Source organism: Cebus imitator, unplaced genomic scaffold, assembly GCF_001604975.1.
Source record: "Cebus imitator isolate Cc_AM_T3 unplaced genomic scaffold, Cebus_imitator-1.0 Scaffold388, whole genome shotgun sequence".
NCBI lineage: Eukaryota > Metazoa > Chordata > Mammalia > Primates > Cebidae > Cebus > Cebus imitator.
In genome coordinates, this window is record NW_016107703.1 from 1155513 (window position 1) to 1168772 (window position 13260).

General features: G+C 54.6%; 1 protein-coding gene across 2 annotated transcripts in view; it reads left to right on the forward strand.

Annotated features, from left to right (window-relative positions):
- PRKAR1B (protein kinase cAMP-dependent type I regulatory subunit beta) overlaps positions 1–13260 on the forward strand; it is a 165997-nt gene that overhangs the window by 106585 nt on the left and 46152 nt on the right. For both annotated transcript variants that reach the window (XM_017508272.1, XM_017508271.2), the window contains exons 5-7: positions 2817–2878; positions 4015–4061; positions 12782–12940. In XM_017508272.1, the coding sequence (XP_017363761.1) occupies positions 2817–2878; positions 4015–4061; positions 12782–12940 (268 nt within the window). The remainder of the gene's footprint in view (positions 1–2816; positions 2879–4014; positions 4062–12781; positions 12941–13260) is intronic.

The following is a 13260-nucleotide window of genomic DNA, read 5'->3' on the forward strand; positions in this document are numbered from 1 at the left end:
TCTCAACAAAACAAAAAACAAACAAAAAAACTTAGACACTCCAGGAGTGGGTGCTCTGAACAGGGCCAGGCCCAGGCACCTGGATATGTGGAAAGCCAGTTTTCATTGATACCGAGGACTGAACAGCCCTGTCTGGAGACTGAAACCTCCCGGAAAAGGTTTCAGCCAACCACTGCTTTTGCTCAGGCTCCAGTAGAAGCCCGAGAGTGGAATGTGAGGCTCAAATCATTGGGGTGCAGCCACATTCACCTTCCCCCTTTCTTCATGGGGAGCCTGTCATGTCCATCATGGCCCAGCTTGTGATGGCAGGAGCCAGAAGCACTGGAAATGCCCATCTGGGCAGGAACAGGTAAAGGAACAAGGGTGTTCATATAGAGAATGCCAGGTGGGGCAGGTGCAGCTGCTCATGCCTGTAATCCCAGCACTTTGGGAGGCCAAGGTAGGAGGATCACTTGAGGCCAGGAGTTGGAGACTAGCCTGGGCAACTTAGTGAGATCCATCTATTAAAAAAAAAAATAGGCAAGTGTGGCGGCAGGGACCTGTAGTCCCAGCTACTCGGGAGGCTCAGGCGAGAGGGTACCTTAAGCCCAGGAGTTCAAGGCTACAGTGAACTGTGATCCCACCCCTGCACTCCAACCTGGGCAGCAAAATGAGACCCCCATCTCTGAAAAAAAAAAAAAAAGAATGCTAGGCAGCCATAAAGGAGGAATGGAGCAGGCCGGGCACAGTGGCTCATGCCTGTAATCCCAGCAGGCAGATCACGAGGTCAGGAGTTCGAGACCAGCCTGACTAACATGGTGAAACCCCGTCTCTACTAAAAATATAAAAATTAGCCAGGCATGGTGGTGTGCGCCTGTAGTCCCAACTGCTCAGGAGGCTGAGGCAGAAGAATCACTTGAACCCAGGAGGCAGAGGTTGCAGTGAGCCGAGATAGTGCCACTGCCCTCCAGTCTGGATGAAAGGCAGGGCCTCCATCTTAAAAAAAAAAAAAAGGAGTTGAGAAGCTTACCAGATTTGTGTTTTTATCCAGGTACATTTCAGAAAATATGTGTCGAGAGAGAATAGAATACAAAGGGTGTCTATGTCAGTGACATGCAGTGATACAGACATCACTGGAAATGCACCCTTTTCACAGATGCACGCGTGTGTGATCATGGATGCCCACATGTGACCATGAATGCCCATGTGTGAAGTGGCAACACAGAGCAAGCGTGGTGGAGGTGGCCTTTGCCCGCCACACCCGGGCCCGGAGAAAGCTGGAGCCGCAGCAGTGATGCCGGTCAGCTTTCCAGGAGAGAGGGTTCAAGGCAGCGTAGTCCCAAGCTGGGTGGTGAGGGGTACACAGTGTCCGTTTGATTACTTATGGCATTTACTGGAATATTTTACCATTACAAGTTGAAATTTTTTTAAAAAGAAGGAGGAGTTGTGAAATTATTTCTTGAAGATCTGTTCATTCTGAGAACCTGTACTTTGTGGTTTTGAAGAAATGCAGTTGGAACGCAGTGCCAGGACAGCTCCTGCAGATGTGCACCAGGGAGGCCGTGGCCAGGAAATGTTCCCATTGCGGCCAGGTGCCCAGGATTGGGGCTGGGGCAGCATGGCCAGGCCCCCACCACCCGGATGTGAGGACAGTGGAGGGTCCCAGCCCTCCCCTAACCCTGTCACCAACTGACCCCTCCCCAGGTGGGAGGACAGTAGAGGTCCCCCAGGTCTCCCCCAGTCCTGCCACAGTTGGTGCCCCAGCCCTGGCACCCACTGTCCACTCCCCAGGTGAGAAGACAGTGGAGGCCCCCAGACTTTCCCCTAGCCCTGTTATTCACTGACCCTTCCTATAGTTCTTCCCCCCTCTCGGAGGAAACAGGAAACTGGGTTGCCAGTGAAGTTGGGAACAAGGACTCAGAAAAGAAGCGTTTCTTAAATAGAGAGAAAACAACCACTATTTTAAGAATGACTTATTTATGGACCCTGGAATCAGGAGGGTCAGGGTTGTCTGGACCTTTGATTTCAGGATTGTTTCCTGAGTAGCTCAGCCCCCAGCCCTGGGAGTCAGGGAGCACCTGTGCATGGCAAATGTTGCCAAGAATCTCCGTTTTAAGTCATGAGGGCAGGCAGGAGGCTGCCACCACCATGTTCTGGGGCAGGTGCTCCTCAACTTCCTGGCTGACAGGTGCTTCTCCACTTTTCCTGGGTGCCTCTGCCAGCTCCCCCATGCCCCTTGGATCCTGTTTGCATGGTCCACTTCACGTCTAGATTTGGAACATCAGAAAGCCAGACTGCTCGGTTGGCACAGCCTTGATTCGGCCTCACCGGCTTCGAGTTTGCTTGTCACAAAGTGTCTGTGTTTTCCACAGAGGCTCTGAACGCACATCTCACTTCTGTGTCAAGGGCCCCAGGGTTCCCCTTCAACTGAAAGTGTTCTCCCTGGAAGGAAAAAAATGCAGAAAACACGTCATCATTATTTTTGGTTGTATTCTAGTAGAACTGTATTTACGGATGGGAGAAATGTTCACAATCTAGTGTTACTTTTGTTTTTGTAAATGGAGTTCAAAATGCATGTATAGTGTGATCTATTTCTATAAAAAGCAAAACAGCAAACTGTGTGCGTGCACACCACTGCAACGGGGCTGGGGCTCACAGCGTCATCTCTGGACCTAAGGTCATGAAGGGTTTTGATTTTCTTCTTTGAACTCTGATGATTTTCTTGTCTTCCCTGATGACTGTGAAGTGATTTAAACCGGACTGTGAAGTGAGGGGAGGAGGGGTTTAAATGACCCTGTGCCACCTGCAGCCCTCATTTGGCGTGTTTTGTTTTTCAGTGACATATTCGATGCCATGTTTCCTGTTACTCACATCGCTGGGGAGACGGTTATACAGCAAGGTACGTTCTGCCTGCTTCTCAGAGCCAAAGCCCAGAGGGGGAAAATGGACTATGCACTTAAAAAAGTATAAGGCTGGGTGAGATGGCTCATGCCTGGAATTCCAGCACTGTGGGAGGCTGAGGTGGGTGGATCACCCGAGGTCAGGAGTTTGAGACCAGCCTGGTCAACATGGGGTGAAGCCCTGTCTACTAAAAATAAAAATTAGCCAGGCATGGTGGCGGGTGCCTGTAATTCCAGCCACTTGGGAGGCTGAGGGAGAAATGCTTGAATCTGGGAGGAGGCTGAAGTGAGCTGAGAGCCCAATGTTGCACTCCATATATATACACACACTTATACACACACATTTAATATGCACATGTGTACATATATATGCACTATATGTATACACATACATGTATACACATGTGTATGTATAAAAGATACATATATCTGTAAAGCTAAATACAAAGTAACAATAAAAAATATATATGTATAAAACTAAATATAAAGTAATATACAATTATATATATATATATATATACACACACACACACACACACACACACATACATACACACATACATGTATAAAACTTTCATTGTTAGGCTGGGCAAGGTGGCTCATGCCTGTATCCCAGCACTTTGGGAAGCTGAGGTGGGTGGATCACCTGAGGTCAGGAGTTAGAGACCAGCCTGGCCAACATAGTGAAGTCCCCTCTCTACTAAAAATACAAAAAGAAATAGCTGGGTGTGATGGCAGGCGCCTGTAATCTCAGCTACTCCAGAGGCTGAGGCAGGAGAATTGCTTGAACCGAGGAGGTGGAGGCTGCAGGGAGCTGAGATTGCACCAGTGCACTCCAGCCTGGGTAACAGAGCAAGACTGCATCTCAGAAAAAAAAAAATAAAATAAAAACCAACTCTCATTGTCTAGAGAAAGTTCAAGAAAGTTCACTAATGAAACTTAAGAAGAGGATCTTTAGCAAGTTAACTCAATGTTTCCATAATGTTCTTGTCATTAAAAAAAGAATTGACTACACCCAGGATTTTGCTTGACAAGGGTCTATGCAACAGTGTTGCAAAGTTGTTTATAAGCGAAACTCTGTAACTTGTATGTGTTGATGTACTTTGTATCTATTGTCATTCTTCTTTTGTTACAGGGAATGAAGGAGACAACTTCTATGTAATTGATCAAGGAGAAGCCGATGTGAGTATAGCTGACTCTCTCTAGAAAATAGTGCGTCTTTGCATGTCCAGTTTGAAGACTTATCCTCTGTGCAGTGCCAGGTTCCCAACAGCGCATCCTGAATGCAGTGTTTCTGATGTTTTAATCCAGAAAAGTGATTCCTGCCACTTAGAGGAGAAGATGGGGATATCAAAAGTGCAGAGTGAAACGAGGGCGATGCTGGCAGGTGTGGCTCAGGGATGCTGTTTTGCTTTTCCTGAGCTGGATTGCTGGGTGCTGGCCAGGGTTCTGTTTGACCTAACAGTGTCTCCAGATCCAAGGCCAGTGAATACACCAGGCTCACCCACCACATGGGATGTTAACATCTCAAAGTGGGTGGGAGAGTGATGTGCTTCCAGACCCCATAGGACCAATGACTTCACAGTCAAATGACGGCTGCCTTTTGCACCCACGTTTGGCTCCCCACTCAGAGTGCCCAAGTCGTGAGTCAAGTCTCACTGTGTCATCTTACCATGCTTGCCTCAAGACTAAAGGGACCCACACTTTTATGAGATGCTCCCACTGTTTTGGAAGGAGAGGCATCCCCTCCCCTGGAGATCCTGTCTCGTGCCCTGTGGCTGGGCCGGGACACTTGCATCACCCCAGGCCCCACAGCCGGGTCCTCTCCAGAGCCTCTGACTCACATCTTCTCCGGCGTCCGGTTCAGAGCCCTGGTGCCCTGGTGTGAAGGCGTTGAGGCCCCTCATCCCCGCTGGTTTCCTGCTCTGCAGGCCGCCCCTGTGGGGCAGCCTGACCTTGCCGGTGCACAGAGCTAATGGTGCAGTCTCTGGGAAAACACCCCTTAGGAGTCTGTTTCCCTTTGAATCAGGCCGGAGCCTCTGACTTCCCCGCAGTCAGCGGGGAAGGACCTCAGTGACACCATCTTCCCTCAGTTCCTGGAATCTGCCTGCATTGGCTGCCCCAGGGCCTCGACGTGTGCTCCCCCCTCTGCTGGGAACCCCTTTTGCTCTCTACTAAATGTCACTTCCCCGTAGGCATTAGCAGACATGTCCCTCGCCTCCCTCACAGGACCCTCTGCAGCTCATGGTGATGATGTTTCATGAGACCATCTCCTTATGGCCTTTCTGCACGGACTGGAAGCCCCCAGTGCAGGGCGCTTTGGGGGTTTGCGATACCCGAGACGGCCACTGCTTCCCAGGCTGGCTCAGTTGCTCGCGTCTGGGGTGCCTGCATGCCCTTCTCCTCATCCACCTGCCCCAGGACTCGGCCTCTGCACTCTGCTGTATAGGCGATGCCACCCCCTGGTGCCCAGCATGAACTGTCTCGAGGTTTGGCCTCCGGTGGCTGTGCGTCTGTCCAGGAACCACGCTATTCTGGGGAGGCCATTTACTCATTCGTTTCCATGGCAGCCGTGGTGTCTGTCCCCCATCACTGCCGTTTTTCTGGGAACCTGAACTGCCCCACTCTGCTTCCGGAGCTGATAGCACAGGAAATGACTCAGGGGTCCCACCTCCCCATGAGGGGCACGTGCCTCCGGCCCGGCCTGCCCAGGCAGAGGAAGAACCAGGTTTCTCTTCGCCCTGAGCTGGAACCCACAGCTGAGGCCCTAGACTGGGCCTCTGGGGCAGACCTTTGTGTTGGGGAGTGAGGGTGCTCTTGTCTCCTCCAAAGATGGAAACTTAGGCAGGTGCCAAAGGTCCCAGGGACTGCCTGACCTCAGAGGAAGTGTGGAGGGGAAGGCTGGAGGGCGGCGCGGCGGGTCAATCCTGGGCTCAGATGCCAGGCCACAGAGTCATCTCCTGCTGGCTTTGCTTTGGGTTTAAAAAAAGCCTAGCCCAGGAAATAGAGAAGACAGAGGAGGATGCGGCCAGCGTCCCAGCTGGGCATCGTCCTGGGGCCTGGGCCCGTCCCAGGGGGTGGCCCCGTTGTGCCCCGAGTCCAGACATCAGGGTCTGGTGGGGGGTTGCAGGGAATGGGGCTCAACCCCCAGCAGAAGGGGCAGGGCTGATCCCAGAGAGACCTGGCAGCCCAGGCCTGCCTAGTGGTCAGCAGTGCTGAGGGCAGAGCTGCCTCCGTGGGAGGTGTGGGGGTAGGTGGGTTCCCGACTGGACTCACTCTACCCAGCCCTAAATCTCATGCTGCTCACAGCTCCTCTTCCAGTTCATGCTGTGGGTCCTGGTGTCACTGTGTCACCTCCCTCCCCATCCTCTCCACTCTGGGTCCTGGTGTCTCCCTGTCACCTCCTCCTTCATCTTCTCCACTCTGGGTCCTAGAGTCACTGTGTCCCCTCCCCTGTCTTCTCCACTCTGGGTCCTGATGTCCTCTCCTCCCCTGCCCTCTCCATTCTGGGTCCTGGAGTCACTGTGTCCCCTCCTCTCCTGCCTTCTCCTTCCTGGATGTCTATTGAGTGCCTGCTTTGTGTCTGGCACTTGTGAGGGGGAGGACCTGGTGCCTGCCCTGGTGTGGGGGAGGGTGTGGCTTAATGGGGGAGAGGGACCAAGAACAGCAAATTAGCCAATGAATGTCCTGACTGTGGTTCTGCCTCTCCTGTCCCCTCTGCTCTCATTCCTGTTTGGCCTCACGAACTCCTACACATCCCATAAGACCCCACCAGTCCCAGCTCATCTGTGTGCTGCTGGGCTTTGATAGATACTGACTTCAGCAAATGATCGAGGATCAGGCCTCCCCTCAGTGGGCCTGGGAGCCTCATAGGTCTCCACTGAGGCCTTTACTTCCCTGTGGAATGCCTCTCCCTCTCCTGTGTCTGCTGATGTCATTTAAATCTTCCAAATAAATTCCAATGGCATCTTCAAGGTGCCAGTTTGCATTAGCAGGTCTTGGGATTGAGGCCACCCCCAGGAATTCTGTTTTCCGTGCTCTTTGCTTCTCCTAAATGAGCAGCTGTGGAAGAGACAAACCCTTTACCCAGATTTCCCTCACGGAGCCTGAAGCCCACCTGGGACTCCCCAGGGGTATTCCTGCCTAATTGTCCCCTCCTAACCAGTGTCTCGAGGAGAGTGGTGGATGGCTCAGGAGCACATGGACTTGGGGCTCAGAGAACCCAGGCTCTTTTCTTTGCTGGCCATGACCTTGCCCAGGCCCTTGTGTCGCTGAGTTGTGCCATTTCCATATTACTCAGAGAACTGAACAGAGCTTGCAGCTGCCGGGAAGACTCTGAGATAATCCTCCTAAGGCTCCGCTCACAGCACCTAGTGTGGGGTGACGGGGCCTCTGTCCATGCAGCTCCTGTGTCCCTTCATTCAGGAACCCGCTGGCCACCTTGCAGCCCACCCCACCTCACGTCCCCAACAAATGCACTCACAAGAGCCTTGTCCACCTCTCAGAGGAAACACCCTCCACCCACGAATAGCCTTGTCCTAATCCCCGGTGCTGGTGGCCACTCTCCTGCCCCAGTGCCAGGCCCCAGCCAGCAGTGTGCTGAGGACCTTCCTAGGAGAGACTAGGGTGTGAGGGCCCGGGGGCTGTGACTGCCGGAGGAATCATGCCCGTCTTTCCGTTCTTGGCCTCAAGGCTCCCTGGAGCCCCACCTGGGCCAGGACCACGGCAAAGGGGCCAGGAGGTGCTGCTGTCCTGGCGAACCTGGAACTCTGGAGGGAGCTCCTCCTCCTCCTCACAGAATCCCTGCCTGCCTCTCCACCTCTGGACTCAGCGAGGCATCTCCCTTCCCTCCACTTCCCTCCATCCTTCCAGCAGGACAAGCCTGCCCTGCTGCGCTGGCACCCGCTGTCTGTAACTCCTTCGTACATGACGGGGCGGTGGTAGAGGCCTGTCCTGGGCCACTTCAAAGCAGGGAACCTTTCCTCAAGCCCTAAGCTCACAGGGTCCCCTCCCAGCCCCAGCCCCAACCCCAGATGGGGCCTGGTCAGCATGGAGTTTCGGCTGAAGCCCGTGTGGAGGTGGGGAGGCTTTTTTTCTCTCAGACACAGCTCGCTGTGGCATCCTGGCTGGCTTCTCGCAAGGCCTGGGGACGTTGGGAGGCAATTTTGTGAAAGGAAAGAGTGAGATCACCTTTGTGTAACTGGAGTTTCCCAAATATATTGTCCTGGCAAATCCCTCCCCTTCCCTCCTCCTCCCCCTGCCCCATTCCTGCCCCCTCCCTGGCCCCTGGGTCAGGCACAAAGGCAGCTTTAAGGCCCCTGCTGGACCCAGCCCACCAGAGCCAGGATGTCTGGGCCCCGTGGGTGGATGCCCGCTTTCTGGCTACAGTCTAGCATGGGACGGCCGGGCCTCCCGCGGGGATGGGCTGTGACTTATGGGGCCATCTCTCGAGTCCCTGGCGGCTGTGCACGAACGCCGAGTACCTCCATTAATCTCAGATTTTCCAGCTGGGGCAGGGTGGGCAGCGGGGAGCGCCTGGCGGGGCTGGGTGGGGCCGGGCACAGGAGCTGCCTGCAGGGCCTCCTGTGATGTGGGAGGCCCTTCCCGTGCCGGGTAAACACGCAGGGGCCATGTGGGTGAAGGCCACATTTAAGGGAATCAAAGGATGCTCAGTAAGGAATCTGGAATGAAAAAGTCCCATGTCGGGTAGCAGGGGTGAGTTATGGACACATGTATTATAATAATTACTGTTATTACAGCGCCTGGGGGAACTGCTGCATGGCAGCCCCAGGCAGCTCAGTACAGCTGCTGTGTGAGCCCTGGGCACTGCATTTTGTTTGCTGGTTTCTGTAAATTGCCTCCCTGGGGCAATGGGATGGATGTACCTGGGTTCGTGGCTGCAGAACTAGGACTATCCAGGGCCCGAGTGGGTTCCTGAGAAGAGTGGGACCCTGGTTTAATCCAGGTGGCGGGAAAGGACAGACGGCTGTGGTGGCCAAGTGCCCAAGGGCCAGTGGGAAGCCATCCCCTTGAGGACCCGGCCCTGGCCCTTTAAACCAGCAGGGCTTGGGGGTGGACATCACCCACTTCTGCAGGGTGGACACTGCCCTCTGACCAGCAGCGCCCCAGGGGATGGCCAGGTGACCAAATGCCAACAGCACCAGGTTTGGTTTAAATTGTGGTTTTCCAGAGACTCTGAAAGTGCCTGCTGCCGTCTGTGTGTTGCCAAGAGCTATAATCCATTTTTCTAAGTATAAAAATATCTTCCAATTTATTTTATTCATGGAACATAGCATTTCTACTTAAAAGGACACTCAGCTGCCGACTTCACGGGCCCAGGAACGTAGCTTCCTTTCAAGCCCTGTTTGGGGCTAATTTCTCCCCTGATTGTTTTCAGGCCCCTGTTATTCCGGGACGCCCTCCTTTTGCCCCCATCCCAGGCGTCCTGTGGTCCATGCTGACGTCTGCCATCCTGGGCTGCCCTCAGTTCCACACAACACATCTGGGGAAGAACTGTTTCTGGGGGGCCAGAGAGGCACCACCAGGCAGCTGGGTGTACCCCCGGAGCAGGGTACCCCAGCTTGGTGATCTGGTCCTGGGGTCAGGGTTGGATGTTATCCAGGATGTGTCTTGTGTTCGGTGTGTTTTTAAAATTTGTTTTTTATTTTTTTGAGATGGGGTCTCGACCTGTCGCCCAGGCTGGAGTGCAGTGGCGTGATCATAGCTCATTGTAGCCTTGAGCTCCGGGGCTCACACAGTCCTCCCGAGAAGCTGGGACTACAGCTGTTCATCACCATGTCCAGCTAATTTTAATTTTTTTATAGAGATGGGGTCTTGCTATGTTGCCTTGGCTGGCCTCAGACTCCTGGCTTTAAGCAATCCTCCCTCCTTGGGTTCCCAAAGGGCTGGGATGACACGTGAGTCACTGCCCTCAGTCCTACTTTAATTGTAGTAGAAGACACACAACGTTGGCTGTTCTAACCATTTTGAAGTATGCAGTTCAGTGGCATTAAGCACATTCATGATGTGTTGCAACCATCACCACTGTCCATGTCCAGAATGTTCTCGTCTTCTTGAACCGAGCCTCTGTCCCCATGACACACTCCCTGCCCGTGCCCCTCCCCTGGCCCATGGTACCCCCGCCCCACTATCTGCTTCTAAACACACAGGGCGAGCGAGGGAAGGTGGAGGGGAGCAGGGCAGAACCGGGTGTGAGCTTGGGCGCTGCGCCAGAGAAGCCACAGTGATGGTGGGGTGTAAATGCTGCCCCGCGGGGGCCCCCATCATGCTTTCTTTTAAAAGAAGAAGAGAAAACAAAAAAAAATGAGCCACAACGAGCAGTAGCCCCTTTGCGTACCAGCTGGGGTGGGGCCCGCACTGTGCCGGGAGTGGTGACAGAGGCCAGTGTCCTGAGAAGGATGGCCCCTTTGTCCTCTGGGCCGCCGGGCACAGTGCGGCCCTGGCTGTCTGCGGGATCCGCACAATGGTTTCCTCTGAGGCTTCGGAGGGAGCGCTTGGAGGCCTTGGGCTTCTCCAGGACTCATAGGCAGCATGTCCTGGCCCAGCTTCCCTGGGTCCTGCCTGCAGCCACGGCAACCATGGACCCCTCTTGGTGGCTGAACCCCAGAAAGGTGGGAGCTGCAGCCATCCCGGGCTGGCTCTGTGGAGACCCATTCTTCTCTGCTCCCAGGACCCCCAGGCTCTCAGGCTCTTTGCCAGGGGATGGGGGTGTTCTGCCACCTGCCTGGGCAGCCATTCGAGGGGTTGGTGTCCTCATTTTCTAAAGGGGCCAAGAGGCTCACCCACCTCCTGAGGCACAAGATGTCACCCACCTCCCTGGCTCTCTTGTGTCAAGCAAACCCCTCCCGACCTCAAGTTTACATCTTCTGAGTTCACACTGCTTTTGTGACTCAGCAAGAGGCCTCTGCATTGGAACAGAAGTGCAGAGGGTGCTGGATGGAGGTGCCCCCATTGGAACCGTGTTTAGCCTGGAGGGTGGTGGAGAGAGGGTGCCAGTGTTTAGCTGGGAGGGTGCTGGAGGGAGGCGCCCCTGTTGAACAGTGTTCTGTGCAGAGGGTGCTGGAAGGCGATGGCATTTAGTGCAGAATGCCTGCTGAAGCTGAGCCAGCAGCCAGTGCCACCCTAGGTATGCACGTCACAAATGGGGATGCTCCTGGCAGCACGATGTGCTGTGCACCCTGGAGTCCATCACCCGCTGCACGGATAGACACTGTGAGACTCACAGGATGAGCTCCGATCCCTCTGGGGAAGAGTCCCCTGGGAGTTTGGGGGTCCTTGTATAAGCAATGTGAAACTCACCATGCTGCGCACTTGAGTCAGGCCCGTTCTTATTTGCAAGTTATGTCTCTATAAACTGGTCACAAAAACACAGGCAAAGTGGGAGTGTCTGCTGTGAGGTGGGAGGCCAGGCTGTGCCCAGGCCATTGCCGGCCCTCCCCTAGCTTCATTGCTGGCCCTCCCTCAGCTCTGGGTCCCCTTTGAGAAGCAAGAGGCAGAGGTTCTGGAGGGTATTCTCAGAGGTCCCCTTGCCCCTAAAACACTGGAGTTGCTGCCCCTTCCACATATCCCTGCACACACAAGTGGACACTCTCTGGCTCCGTGGAAGGAGCTGTCTTCTGATCCCTGGAGGGGATCACTGGGGGGAAGCTGGTGTTTCTTCTGCTCCATAATCCTGCTGCAGCCTCCCTCCAGGAACTGGGGAGCCTGGTGGGCCAGGTGGAGATGGACGCAAACTGCTCCACATTTCCCCCAGGCGGAGTCTGCCTTTGCACAGCGGTCGTCCCCATGCCCCTGAAACCTCATGGTGGACCAGTTCTCTCCAGCCCTCACTTACACCTAATTGTGGAGTCCCACCTGCGTGGCGTTTTCTTTCAGATAGAAGACTCTGTGCCTCAGTTATTATCCAGATAATGAGTCATTGATTTCAATAAGAATTGATTCCATGATTCATCGCAATCCATTCTTTCCCGATACGCAACCAGTGGGAACTGCTTTGGCAATGGGAACTATTCTTTAAGCTCATTGACACACTGAGGGGATAAAGTGAGTATTGTGTCAATTTATAGTAACCGAATCTGCATAATCACGGCATAATAAACAATCTGCACTATTCTTGCACGGACACCGACTGTGCATGGTCAATGCATATAGTAGGCGCCCTGTGTGGGGGCGGTAGCCCACGCGAGCTGAAAGGGAATCTTGTCTGGGCTCCTTCTCAGGAGCAGCTCAGCAGTGGTGTCCAGCCATAGGGCGCCCATTCAGACTCCAGCCCTAGGAGCTCAGGCACTGCCTGTAGGAAGGGAGGCCCTGGCAGGAGAGGTCTGCACTTGAGGCAGCCCTGCTCCGTTGGGCCCAGTGGCATGTGCCGATGGAGGTGGGGACAGAGGAATGCCCTGGAGAGGAGAGGAAGTAGACAGAGCCCCAGAGTAGAGCCCTGTGGAGATCACAGGCTCCAACTCATTGTGGTGCAGCTAGGGAAACTGAGGCACAGGGAGGCCAAGTGAAAAGTTGATGAATGGAATCAGACACTGCCCAGGAAGCAGGCTGAGGCCGTTGTGCTGCAGAGCAGGGCCAGGGTGCTTCTGCCTCTGGTGCGGTTGTCTCATCGGCACTGGCAGCTTGGGGCCCTCCTGCCTTGGGGGTCTGATGTGGTCCCATGGTCCCACTGTGGCTCTGAGTGGGGGTGGGGATGGGGGTGGGGCGGGCCCTGGCATCCACAGGCCCATTGCTGGGGAATGCGGAGTTCCACCCACAAGCAAAAGGGTTTGTGCCCCACCCTGCATGGACCCCCTTCTGGAGAGAGCTAAGAGGGGTTTTCTGCTGGGGGTGCAGAGATCGCCCTGCCTGGCCCCCATGACGCTTCTCTCTCTTGCTTCCCGAAGGTGTACGTGAACGGAGAGTGGGTGACCAACATCAGCGAGGGAGGCAGCTTCGGGGAGCTGGCGCTCATCTACGGCACCCCCAGGGCTGCAACTGTGAAAGCCAAGACAGACCTCAAGCTCTGGGGGATAGACCGGGACAGCTACCGGCGCATCCTCATGGTGAGTGGTGCCCGATCACAAGGCTGCCCAGGGCCAGAGAGGACCAATGCCCACCCTCAGCCAGGTGTCCCCAGGAACCCTAGCTCTATTCAAAGAGGGGGTGCGCCTGGAGAAAAGACATTTCCCAGCCTCCCTGAAAGATTTGGCCTGAGAGAGGAGTGGAAAGCATTGGAAGGATTCTGGAAGGCTTCTTAGAAGACAGGCAGGTGACTGGGGAGGTCCCTTCACCTTCCTCCCCTTTCTCCTTTCCACTGTCTGGACTGTGGTTGTGTTGGCTGGAGCTCCAGCTGTCATATTGGGCCAGGAGGTGACTTTGAGCA